The following is a 12463-nucleotide window of genomic DNA, read 5'->3' as shown; positions in this document are numbered from 1 at the left end:
TAATAATATAAAATATAAATAATAACCTTGGTGATTTTTATTTAATGGCATGCTGTAGTTGATCACAGATATGGTGGTAATCCTAGCCCCTTTCGCGAAGAAGAAATCCAATTACCCGTTTTATCCCAAGGCTCAAACCGTTCTTTTATGCAACTGGAATGTCCAAATAGGTCTTTTTTAATACATGGCAAAATGGAGAGAGAAAGTGATTCTGTGAACTTTATTTTGCACAGCTTCCCTCCCACCTTTTACCAATTGCTTTTGCTTTGGCCATCATAATCACAGTTTCTCTTCCAACATCATCCATTGACCAACTTAAATACCAACCCATTCCTCAGAGTCTCAGACCCCCCTTCTTCGCTACAGCCTCCATTAGAAATTCACACACACACACACAGCTCCCACGAGGTTTCTAAGAGACAGTGAGGCAGAAACATGACGAATTTAATCTACGTAAGTAAAACTTCTCTTACTCCATTTTATGCTTTTCTCTGTGCTTATGCTATTTCTGCTTCAATTTTCTCTATATTAGTTATACATTCATCTCAATTCTCAGACAATTAAAGCAGACATAGAAGAACAAACGTATGCACACGAAACACCATATATCATATTCTCTACTCAAATTATTATAAGATATATAACTGGTTGATCCTCCTCTTTTTTTTTTTCTTCTCTGAACTGGTAATATAGGCGAGATGCCATGTAAACTCTGAAAGGGTATGGAATTGTACTACTCCAAGTTCTGTACATATAGAAAATCAAGACCAAAAACTGTAATGGGAAAGGAATAACCTGGGTCCCGATCCCAACACTTGAAATTAAAGTGAGGGTATTGTCACGGACCTAGAGATTTAGCGCAACGGCACGGCCCGTGCGGTACCAAGGCGTTGCTTCAGCTCGCGCAAGCGCCATGGTCAGCCACCATGACCTGCCCTCCCAATGATACATGCTGACTAGTTTCGGCCTGTCATGGCCTCGTTAGGAGAACGGCTCCAGTTCCAGACCAGTTTGTGCAGGGATGGCCAACTCTCTTCTTCATAGTCAAGTCCACGACTAACGACAAGCACCTCGAACTGAACCGAGTCGACCTGCCTGAACTCTGAAGAGGTACCATCTTGTGGTCCTGCAACCATTCCCAGTTAATGAATGTTCTTAGTCAACCAGCATGCGTGTCTTCTATGCTCATAGTTTCGTTAGGAATCGGATCAGTATGCTCTGCTAACTAAAAGAAATGCAGAACATATTGTTAGATCTGTCGGGAATACTAGAATGCACCGTAACATTCTAGATTGAAATGCAGATCTTGGTAGGCCTTTTTTTCGTAAAAACTCTAGGTCGGATGACTGCGATTCAAAAAAAAGTGAACACGGGTTCATAACAAAACAACTCTACATATGTGGAAAACTTATAGAGGAGTGATTATAGTGGCTGTAAACCCCGCAAGAATGTATGTGAGATGGATCAGTGAGGTTGGTCATAGACTACACCGTGAAAACCTGACCCACCTCATCACCCTCGTCGCTTCCGCCACCTCTGCCGCCTATTCTTTCCTCTCCCAAAACGACCTCCGCCTCCATCCTTCCCAAACCCTAACCCTAGAATCCCATATCTCCTCCACCTCCGTCTCCATCTCCAAACTCCTCTCTCTCCTCTCTCCTCCATCACCACTCTCCTCTTTCTCCTCCTCCTCAACTCCCCCTTCCTGCTGGTTCCACCGCTTCCTCTCTGCCGCCTCCGCCAACTACGACGCCCGATGGGTCGATGCCTTTCGCATGTCCAAACCTTCCTTCACTCTCCTCCTCTGACTCCTCACTCCTTCTCTCAACTCTCTCTCTCCGATCCCTCCCAATTACGCTCTCGCCGCTACCCTTTTCCGCTTATCCCACGGTGCGTTTTATAAGTCCGTCGCCAGGCCGTTCGGCCTCGATTCTGCTGGCGCTTGTCGTGCATTTTACATGGTTTGCAAGGCAATCAATGAGAATCTAGGACATCTTTTCGAATTTCAGACCGATATCAAACGAATTGTAGTGGGTTTCGGTTGGATTTCACTTCCCAATTGTTCTGGTGTTTTAGGATTCGATCTGTTTGAGATTGATGGTGAGTTGTTGGGTGAAAATGGATTGTTGATGGTTCAGGCATTGGTGGACTCGGAAGGCATGTTCTTGGATGTTTCCGCTGGGTGGCCTAATACAATGAAGCTTGAAACCGTTTTACGGCAATCCAAGTTGTTTTCGGTTGGAGGAATCGAGGGAGTTGTTGAATGGGCCATCTTTTGAGCTCAGTGATGGCAATTCTATTCCACAGTACATATTGGGTGACTCTGTTACCCCTTTTTCCACGGCTTCTCACTTCTTTTGTTAAATCCGACGAAAGGAGTAGTTTAAGTTCATCAGAACGAGCTTTTAATTCAGTGCATAGTCATGTAATGGAATTGGTTGGCACAGCATTTGGGAGAGTTTGGGCTCGATGCCAGCTTCTATCGAAGCCTTGGAAGGAAGAATGTATCGAGTCCTTTCCATTTGTTATCATAACGTGTTGTCTACTTCATAATTTTCTGATCAAGTGCAGTGAGCCATTTCCTGATGAAGAGGCATGGTACTCGAAGGATCAAGAGCTTACAGTTTACCAAGGAGAGGTGGATGAGAATGGGCTACGGATCAGGAATGCACTTACCACACACCTGAGTAGGGTGAGTCAGAGGAGGTAAATTCTGAATTTATGAATGCAGTGGATCTTTCTTTTCTTTTAATACTTTGTGTTATATATAGTAGGAATGGGTTAATGTGAATGAGTTTTGTGTTTTGATGTGATCTACTTCAAGATGCATTTCTATTCAGATGGATCCCTTGCTCTCTCCCATTTTACTGCTATTCCAATATCTATGTGTTTGTGTTCATAATTCCTCGTTATAACATTTGAATGACGCCAATGCAATTGAACTACATTTTTGTGAATGAGGAAATGCATTTCGATGGGGCTAGGCATCAGGTTCTCAGAATGTATGCTTTGGATTTTCTGAGTTTTTGCACATGCAAGGATATAGGTGACTAATGAAATAAAAAACCGTTGAATGCAAAAGTGATCTTGATGGGTGGCTCTGAAGAAAAGAGGCTGATATACTTCACCAGTAAACATATTAAAAAATGGCTACATGTTTCAACTGAATAGCAGTTTTAGGCTTTAAGCAGAAAGTTCTAACAGTTACATGTCTAGTGCACCTCTATGAGATTAAATCATGAGTGTTGCCAATGTGGATTTATGTACAAAATAGCAGAAATTCTGAACAGCATGGTTATGCAAGTCATCATGAAGTGATATAGGATGTTTCCTATAATGAACTCGCTATCTTCTTCATTGCCGTTTGTGGATGTTGACATTGTTGATCATAGTTAGTTTTGGCAATTTAGTTGATCGGGAAATTCTATATGCCAACTTTGTGGCAGAAAATGGTCATAGGGCGTAATCTCACATGATGCTTGGTGTGGGGATGTTTCCTTGAGAGGTGTTCTTGGTCTTTTTTAGTATAGCCTCTGGTATGGAAGTATTGGAACCAGATTATTTCAGGTTCTCTAAAAGTGAAGTTGTGTGAGCTCAAAATTAAGTAGGCCCGAGTTAGTGGATGCTTCCGTTAAGATTTTGCATGGTGCCTCTATGTGGGTAACAGATTGACAATAGTGAAAATTTTTGCGAGACCATTTTATAAGGATTTGTGCTGGGGATGGAGAGTGAATTTCCTTGAAATGCTTTAAGCGTGTCAAAGTGCTTCCCTACGTTTTTTCTTTACCTCAATCAAGCTGCAGCCTTGTGGGCGATACTGACTATTGCTGACCAGAATCACGGGAAGAATATTCATCTGAATTGGCGTTGTATGTGTAACGAAGCAAAGGAGATTGTCAACTATCTGTTGAATCACTTTGTGCTAATTCGATATTTAAGTTGTAACTGTTCTTTCATTTTGAATAGCTTTGAAATTATCCTATTCTTGGTTGTTGATTTACTTCTTGTTGGCAAGGGGCTTGTGTAATCAGATGTTCCAGAAGAAGTTGGAGACTGTATGGAAGGAAAGGAACAGCCACACATGTATGATATTGAGATGTTGTACTGCTATTACATACAAGTTTTAGGTCACCTAATTGTTTATACTCAATTATAGATTTTATAGTTTAGTTGTACTTTTTATTTGAGCTTAGACTTTGTTTGCTCTTACACACTTTAAATGGTTTGGACATCTTTTCTTGCTCACAGTTTAACTTATTCTTTACTTGCACACCCTAAACAACAAACCCAAAAAAAAAAAAGGTTCCATATTCATTAGTCCTTTGTCAAATAACTTATTGCATTGCAGTCAAACAATCTGTGATTATTGTTTGGTTGCTCAAGGAATAACAATGAGAACATTTGCTGCTCATTTTGGTGAAAAAGTAAATAATATTGATAACCAAATATACGTTGGATTCCTTAATTGAATGAATGGAAATTTAAATTGAATTCATAGGATCTTTGTTGGGCATGTCAGTTATATCTTTTGTTGGAGATGTAATTCCTTTAGTGATGGTAGAGCACTCAATGTTTGTAGAATGCTGACATTTTTAAAGCTGTTAAAACTGAAGCTGCAGATTTTTTAGCTTGCTTAAACTCTTCAAACCTGAGAAATATAAAAACGTTGTCGTTAATGTTTAGCATTTTTTTGAGACTGCAATGTAAAAAACATATTATCTTTTCTAAGCGGATCATCAATTTTTAAAATATTAATCATTGACAAGAATTCATTGACTTATCAATCTTTTCATATTCAGCCTCTCTTCAAAAAGAAGAAAGGAAATGATTTAATATTTTAGAAGTTTCTTTTGTCTGTTTAAGCTTTTATAACCAAACCATGTCAGTTTAAGAATACGGATATTTTGGGTATACGTGGTGTTTAAACAGATACCTAGCCTATCAATTTATTGTGGATTGGCAAAAAGCATGTGAATTAACAGAGATGTATTAATATTGATACATTATGCAGCAATCAACACTCAGAATGACGCAGTTTTGCATCTACCATTGCTCCAGTGTATAAGAAATATGAGGAAAAAAAACAAGAAGGTATCCGTATTTGTACTCACAGATGAAAAGGTAAGTGGACGATTCAGATTGAGTGATCTGGACAGAAGAAAAAGTGTGGTATCCATTTAGATAATCATCATTGTACATTACAAAAACAGACAATCCTTAAATAGGCCTATATATATGTACACACACATAGCCATGAAGATACATGCGAGGTCTACACACCTCTTCTGATGAACGCCTTGAGAAAGCAGTCAAGAACAAAATAATAGCAAGAGGTCCCATAAGCTTCGACGATACGAAACCATGCTCGTCTCCAATAAGGATTTATGCACAAAACTGCAACAACTCCCAAGAACGCAATTATGAAAGAGACCATAAAAGTCACATAGAAAACCTCCATATCCATAAAACCTTCCTCTTCTAAAGAGTGATGAGGCAATGTCAACGGAGATCCAGTTTTATTGCAACTGTTACGTAATGGAGGTCCACAAAGAAGAGGATTTCCCTCATAACTGCTTTCTTCAAAGGTCCCAAACTGAGCTTTCCATTCCGGAGTCGTACCTGATAAATTGTTGTGTGACACACTGAAGACTGCCAAATAGTTCAACTCAATGAGTTGAGAGGGAATTGTTCCACTCAATTTGTTGTAGGAAAGATCCAAACTCTCCACTTGTTTTAACATTGAGAAAGTTGTTGGGATTGAACCAATGAGATTGTTATGCGACAAGTTTAGTGCATGGATCTCACTTAGATTTCCAATAGCAGATGGGATTTCTCCTGTTAAGAGGTTGCAAGAGAGATCGACTCCTGACATGTAGTCCAGTATATTACCGCAGTATGCATACAATCTACTCTTTGTGGTGAACTCCACTACTTGTGTCGCAACCATTAGTGGGAAATATTGCCCACTCTGAAAAACATCATAGTTCTTAGATAACATTGTCTCCATCACCACGTAAGACAGAAAATTAGTTCTCCAATCCACAACCAAAGCCAGACGTGGTTTATAGGATTTTCTAGTCATTGGCTTGAAAGGTATGGAACCAAAGCAATGAGGTATGGAACCGGAAAGATTGTTTTGAGAAAGATCCAATATAGTTAACCCTTTCAAGCTGCACAATTGGTGAGGAAGTTTTCCCTCGAAACTATTAGATTTGAGGAGAAGAATGCTCAATGAGGAAAGGTTGCCAATCCAGCTCGGAATCTTACCACTTAGGTTATTCTGTCTTAGATCTAACGTCACCAGAGAAGAACAGTTGTAAAATGCATGTGGGAATGGGCCACTTAGCATGTTGTGATTCAGATGTACATGCTCTATTTCTGATGAGTTGAAGCAAGATGGTATAGATCCGGACAGATTATTGTTGGAAAGGTCTAAAACAGAAAGCCAATCAAGTTTGCAGAACTCAGCTGGAATTGGACCTTCAAAATGATTTTTGGACATGATAAGTACTTCTATGTAACGCATATTCCCAATCCATATTGGAAGATGACCTGACATGCTGTTATTGCTAATGTCTAATGCCGTCAAACCAGATGCGGTAGACAAGCTATCTGGAATCTTTCCTTCAAAACGGTTATTGTCCAAATATAAATACTCCAAGCTGGTTAGGGTCACAAGATCAGGAAGCATCCGACCATCCAAAGTATTATTGGATAGTTTGAGGAAATATATGGAGAAGCAACCAATTGCAAAATGTTGAGGTATTTGTCCTGACAAATGATTGTTAGACAAGTCTAAATAGGATAAAGAATGCAGATCACCTAATGATGCCGGAATCCTACCTTCCAATTCATTCTGAGACAAGTTTAAAAAATTTAAACTGGGAAATATGGAACTTATATTTGTTGGCAGTTGACCATGAATATGATTGTTAGAGATATCAATCCACTTTGTGATGTTGTAAGGAGAAGAAGTCAATAATGGGAAAGGCCCTGAGAAGGAGTTATTTCTTAGATTAAGATAAACCAATTGTGTATTGTTTGCCAACAACCAAGAGAGAAAAAATAATGTCCCACCACTATCAGTCAGATTGTTATGTGATAGATCAACCACTATGAGGTCATGTTGATGATAGAGAAAATGGAAAAGCCCTTCACTCAACAACTGGTTGGCATTGCAGTTTGACAAACTGAAAACCTTCAGTTGGAACCTTGGAATTATTGAAATTGGGTGGTCACTCAATCTGTTGTGATCACCTGAAATGAGCTTTAGCTTTGAATGGTTATAAAATGCGAAAAACGAGATTGGGATCACGAAATCATTGTGTGAAATTGAAAGATATTGGAGTGATGTGAGACTGGTAAGGGGGGAGGCGGCAATACTTCCAGTGAAATGATTGTATGAGAGTTCCAAAAAGCGGAGTGATGTCAAATTCCTCATGCACCAAGGAAGTATCCCATTTAATTCATTCCCACTCAGATCCAACTCTTCAAGATTATAAAGCTCACACCAACCTGAAAAACCCAATGTTAAGTTGAATTAGATTTTTATTATATACGTCTACATCCAAATCAATTTTTTGTTTATCGAAACAATATTATGAAATTGAATTTTTTTTCATGATTAGTAATCCAAAAAATTAAATATAGTATAAAGCATATAAACCTTGGTTCGGTAGTCTGCCGTTGAATTCAATGTCTGGCATTGACAACACTCTAAGAGAAGTTAACACTCCAGCATTATGAAAAAAGCTGACGTCAATAGAGCAACGATCCAAATACAACTCCTCCAAGTTGGCTAACCCCTCCAAATCTAATAACAACAGTTGAAAATAAAATTATTACAGTATCTACAAAGATAATAAGATTATGATGGCAAGAAAATTCGACATCGAGTCATTGAAAGCTACAAAATTAGGATGATTCGGATGAAGTAATACATGATCTGTGCTCATTTTTAGCAAAAGGGTAAGTACATATAATATATATATATATATAGATATAACTAAATACATTTTCTAGAAAGTGTAGAAAGTGAAGTAATGCCAATTTAAAGTGAGCTTGAGACATTTTTAAATTGTTCAACCCGTCCAACCCTATAAAGAGTATTAAGAAAATAACAAGAAAACTACATGAAAGTTGCAAAGGTGAAGATGAATATCAGGACCCACATTACTGAAGGAAAAAGGAAAAAGGAAAAAATGGATATCTGGTACAATCAAAACATTTTCTACTCATTTTACCAAAATGATAAATAATATATATAACTGAATATGTTTTTAATTCCAATATTGAACAAAATGCCAATTCAAATTGAGTTGAGAGGCATCTCCATTATGTCTTACCTTTTTCTGTAACCAATACTAGCAATTCATAACTGTCCCGGAGATCTAACTCCCTTAGTGAGGAAAGAGCACCCAATGATTGTAGAATGCTGGCATTTTTAAAACTGTTGGACCCCAACCGCATGATTTTCAGCTTGCTTAAGCTCTTCAAGCCTGATTAGTATGAAAACGAATAATCAAAATTAAATCAACCAAAATGCATTTATCTCATTTTGTACCTTCATTTCCCGTAAAACTATTCATCCAGTTGCCACTCAAGTCCAGCTCCACCAAATTGCTCATGTTAAGAAAAGCTACAATGACACCGAAAAAAAAAAAAAAACTGAAATGAGAATATATACCTCAAACCATTCATACTTTCAGGTTTTTGAAAACAATTTGCTCCCAGGTGAGCTTGGGTTCGGACACCAATTTTTTCTTCTTACACTAATATGAGGATAAAATTTCTCAGGACTAATATGTATTTGAATTTTTTTTTGTTGAATTTAAATTGTAGTTAAATAACATGTAGCTTTCCTCCAAATTTATAAAGTATGTATGAAAAATGATAATATTAGATATACTTCTTTTGTCGACCTGAAAAAGGTATTTCATTTTTGAATTTAATTAAAAAATTAAACAGTTCGTTATTTTTACTTATCAAAATTTTTTTTTTTTTTTTGAATTTAATCACCTTGGGTGTCAATTGATCCATTCAACTTGTTGGAGGCTAGAGATAGAGTTTTGAGTGATGAAATTGCACCAAGAGATGGTAGGATGCTGTTATTGAATAAATTTGTATCCAATATAAGCACCTCTAACTTCTTTAACTCAGATAATCTTCCAAAACCTGCAAATTATATTGGAAATTTTAAAGTTGCTCACAATTTCAAAATTTTCAAAAAAAAAAAAAAAAAAAAATGTGTATATATCAACAAAAATAAATAAAAAAAGGTGAAAATTTATAAACTTAGCAAACAGCTAACCTCCATGTTCAACCCAACCGGCCAGCTAGTCGAATACTTTTCACAAGAAAGATCTTGACGTTTGGCTGGATCTTTACGCAGTTTGTTATCATGGATCAAAATATTTGTATTTAACTATTTATTTATGCAATTTGAATAAGTGAAATTAATGAAGTAAGATTTTGAGATTTCATGCTATGATTAATATTTTGTACAAATAATTCGACCCAACCGCATGATTTTCAGCTTGCTTAACGGTAATTGCATCGCAACTTTGCAAATGAGAACGATGGTCTATGAAAATTAGATCAACCAAAATGCTTTTATCTCATTTTGTACCTTCATTTCCCGTAAAACTATTTATCCGGTTGCCACTCAAGTCTAGCTCCACCAAATTGCTCATGTTAAGAAAAGCTACAGTGACACCAAAAAAAAAAGTGATATGAGAATATATACATCAAACCATGCATAGTTTTAGGTTTTTGAAAACAATTTGCTCCCAGGTGAGCTTGGGTCCAGACGCCAATTTTTTCTTCTTACACTAATATGAGGATAAAATTTCTCAGGACTAATATGTATTTGAATTTTTTTTTTTTGTTGAATTTAAATTGCAGTTAAATAACATGTGGCTTTCCTCCAAATTTATAAAGTATGTATGAAAAATGATAGTATTAGATATACTTCTTTTGTCGACCTAAAAAAGGTATTTCATTTTTGAATTTAATCACCTTGGGTGTCAATTGATCCATTCAACTTGTTGAAGGCTAAAGATAGAGTTTTGAGTGATGAAATTGCACCAAGAGATGGTAGGATGCTATTATCGAATAAATTCAAATCCAATATAAGCACCTCTAACTTCCTTAACTCAGATAATCTTTCAAAACCTGCAAATTATATTGGAAATTTCAAAGTTACTCACAATTTCAAAATTTTCAAAAAAAAAAAAAAAAGTGTGTATATCAACAAAAATAAAAAAATAATAATAAAAAAAAAAAACTTCAAAATATATAAACTTAGCAAACAACTAACCTCCATGTTCAACCCAACTGGCCAATTAGTCGAATACTTTTCACAAGAAAGATCTTGACGTTTGGCTGGATCTTTACGCAGTTTGTTATTATGGATCAAAATATTTGTATTTAACTATTTATTTATACATTATGAATATGTGAAATTAATGAAGTTCTAAGATTTTGAGATTTATGCTATGATTAATATTTTGTACAAATAATTAAAGTTTATAGTTCGACCCAACCGCATGATTTTCAGCTTGCTTAATGGTAATTGCATCTCAACTTTGCAAGTGAGTACGATGGTCTATGAAAATTAGATCAACCAAATTGCTCATGTTAAGAAAAGCTACAATGACACGAAAAAAACTTATATCAGAATTTATATATACACTTCAAACCATTCATAGTAATTTAGAGGCAAAACCTACAATTTTTTTTTTTTTTTTTCTTTTTCTGACACTACTATGAGGATAAAATTGCTCAGGACTAATATGTGTTTGTAATTTTTTTGTTGAATTTATATTGCAGTTAAATAACATGTAGGTTTATTCCAAATTTATAAAGTATGTATGAAAAATTATAGTACCAAGGAATATTGAGAACAAGAAGATATGCTTCTTTTATCGACTTGAAAAAGGTATTTCCTTTTTGAATTAATCACCTTCGATTGATCCATAAAAATTGTTGCTGGCTAGAGATAGAGTTTTGAGTGATGAAAGTGCACCAAGAGATTGTAAGATGCTATTATTAAATGAATTCCAATCCAATATAAGCACCTCTAACTTTCTTAACTCAGATAATCTTTCAAAACCTGCAAATTATATTGGAAATTTCAAAATCACTCACAATTAGAAAATTTCCAAAAAATAAAAAAAGAGTGTATATCAACAAAAATAAATAAATAACGTTAACCGCTAACCTTCATGCTTAACCCAACCGGCTAGACGAATTCTTGACAAGTCTAGATATACGAGTTCTTTAAAAGGAAGAAACAATGAGAAATTCATATACCAGCCGGTTATGTCATACCGGTGATCCCAATTATATGTGGCATTGAGTAAAAGTTGGATGACTCTCCCATTGTTGCACTCAACGCTTTTCCAATCACAACAGTTGCTGTGTTTATCATTTGATTCCCAAGATGGCAGAGAAGTTCCATTTGGATAGTTGATGGAGGCTTTGATTTGCAAGAGACCCATCCTCTCTGACTCTAAGCAACCATTAACATGGATGTGAAACAAAATCCAAACCCACCACCACAACCGAACCATCTCCATATAAACTAGTATATAATGGTTCTCTCTCACCTTACACTACTTTCTATGACTCCAAGCTTGCAGTACTACTGGTGGTTCTTATAGACCAATAAAGTAGGTGTTGTAGGATGCAGAAGCTTATACCAACTCTTTTACTGCAAGCCTCCAACACTAGCTCAAACAAAAATTCAAAATGGTTTATAGTAATGTAGGGACCATGTATACAAAATTAACCATTCTTTGTTAAATGAACATGCTATTATATGTTTGACGAAAGAGCCCTTGCAAATTGATTGGGTAAAATGTTACTCCCTCCATGGCAAAACAAACATTACTCCTCTAATTTTGAGATATTGCAAAATCAATGTAATATAATAATATATAAAGTCTTTCCTCTTTTATTTTTAATTTTTTAAAATTCTCTATTATTATTAATATATGTTTTTGAATATTTGTAGGGCTAATTTTATTATTATTATTACTTGCACATGGACTCAGAGTCGTCTCATAAAAGGACATTTATCTTTGTGATGTTTCTTTTTTATCTCTCTCTAGTTATTGGAGAAGACCTTAATTTGTGTCTCTAAATAAATAAATAAAAATATTGAAGAGGCTTGAAATTTCAAAAAGCATCTCTATTAGTGTTTTTTTAATTTAAGCCTCCAAATTTGTCATGTTAACTTGTGTGTTAACATTTTTAAAAGTTACATCAATTAAGACCTACTCATATATACATTAGTGGGGATATTTTCTTTTTTATTATACCCTTGCTAATTTTCTCATTCTGAATTACATACCTATAAAATCCTACTATTGTCCTCACTGAAATTATTAAAAAAAAAAAAAAAAAAAAAATTCTTATTATTGTCTTTCCTTATACAATTTTTGAATCCATCCCTGCACGT

At 35.7% G+C, this 12463-nt stretch overlaps 1 protein-coding gene and 1 pseudogene across 6 annotated transcripts; one reads left to right on the top strand and one right to left on the bottom strand.

Moving 5' to 3' along the window:
- Positions 1 to 1218: 1218 nt before the first annotated feature.
- LOC132302912 (protein ALP1-like) lies at positions 1219 to 4231 on the top strand (annotated as a pseudogene).
- A 918-nt stretch (positions 4232 to 5149) lies between these two features.
- On the bottom strand, positions 5150 to 11712 carry LOC132302911 (cuscuta receptor 1-like). 6 transcript variants are annotated; one of them, XM_059799913.1, is made up of 9 exons: positions 11222 to 11711; positions 10964 to 11113; positions 10018 to 10173; positions 9629 to 9703; positions 9019 to 9174; positions 8564 to 8638; positions 8346 to 8498; positions 7667 to 7813; positions 5150 to 7515 (listed from the first exon to the last, which is right to left on the bottom strand). In XM_059799913.1, exons 1-9 carry the CDS (start codon positions 11577 to 11579, stop codon positions 5273 to 5275), a joined length of 3513 nt encoding a protein of 1170 aa, XP_059655896.1. In that variant the 5' UTR covers positions 11580 to 11711; the 3' UTR covers positions 5150 to 5272. The 6 variants fall into 6 exon arrangements, with proteins under 6 accessions (XP_059655896.1, XP_059655899.1, XP_059655898.1 ...); XM_059799916.1 differs by lacking the exon at positions 8346 to 8498; XM_059799915.1 differs by lacking the exon at positions 10964 to 11113 and having other exon boundaries at positions 11222 to 11710.
- Positions 11713 to 12463: the final 751 nt, after the last annotated feature.

Source organism: Cornus florida, unplaced genomic scaffold, assembly GCF_030987335.1.
Source record: "Cornus florida cultivar Cherokee Brave unplaced genomic scaffold, ASM3098733v1 CherokeeBrave_3.0.0_Hap2_Chr04, whole genome shotgun sequence".
Lineage (NCBI taxonomy): Eukaryota > Viridiplantae > Streptophyta > Magnoliopsida > Cornales > Cornaceae > Cornus > Cornus florida.
This window is presented reverse-complemented; position numbering and strand designations above follow the sequence as displayed.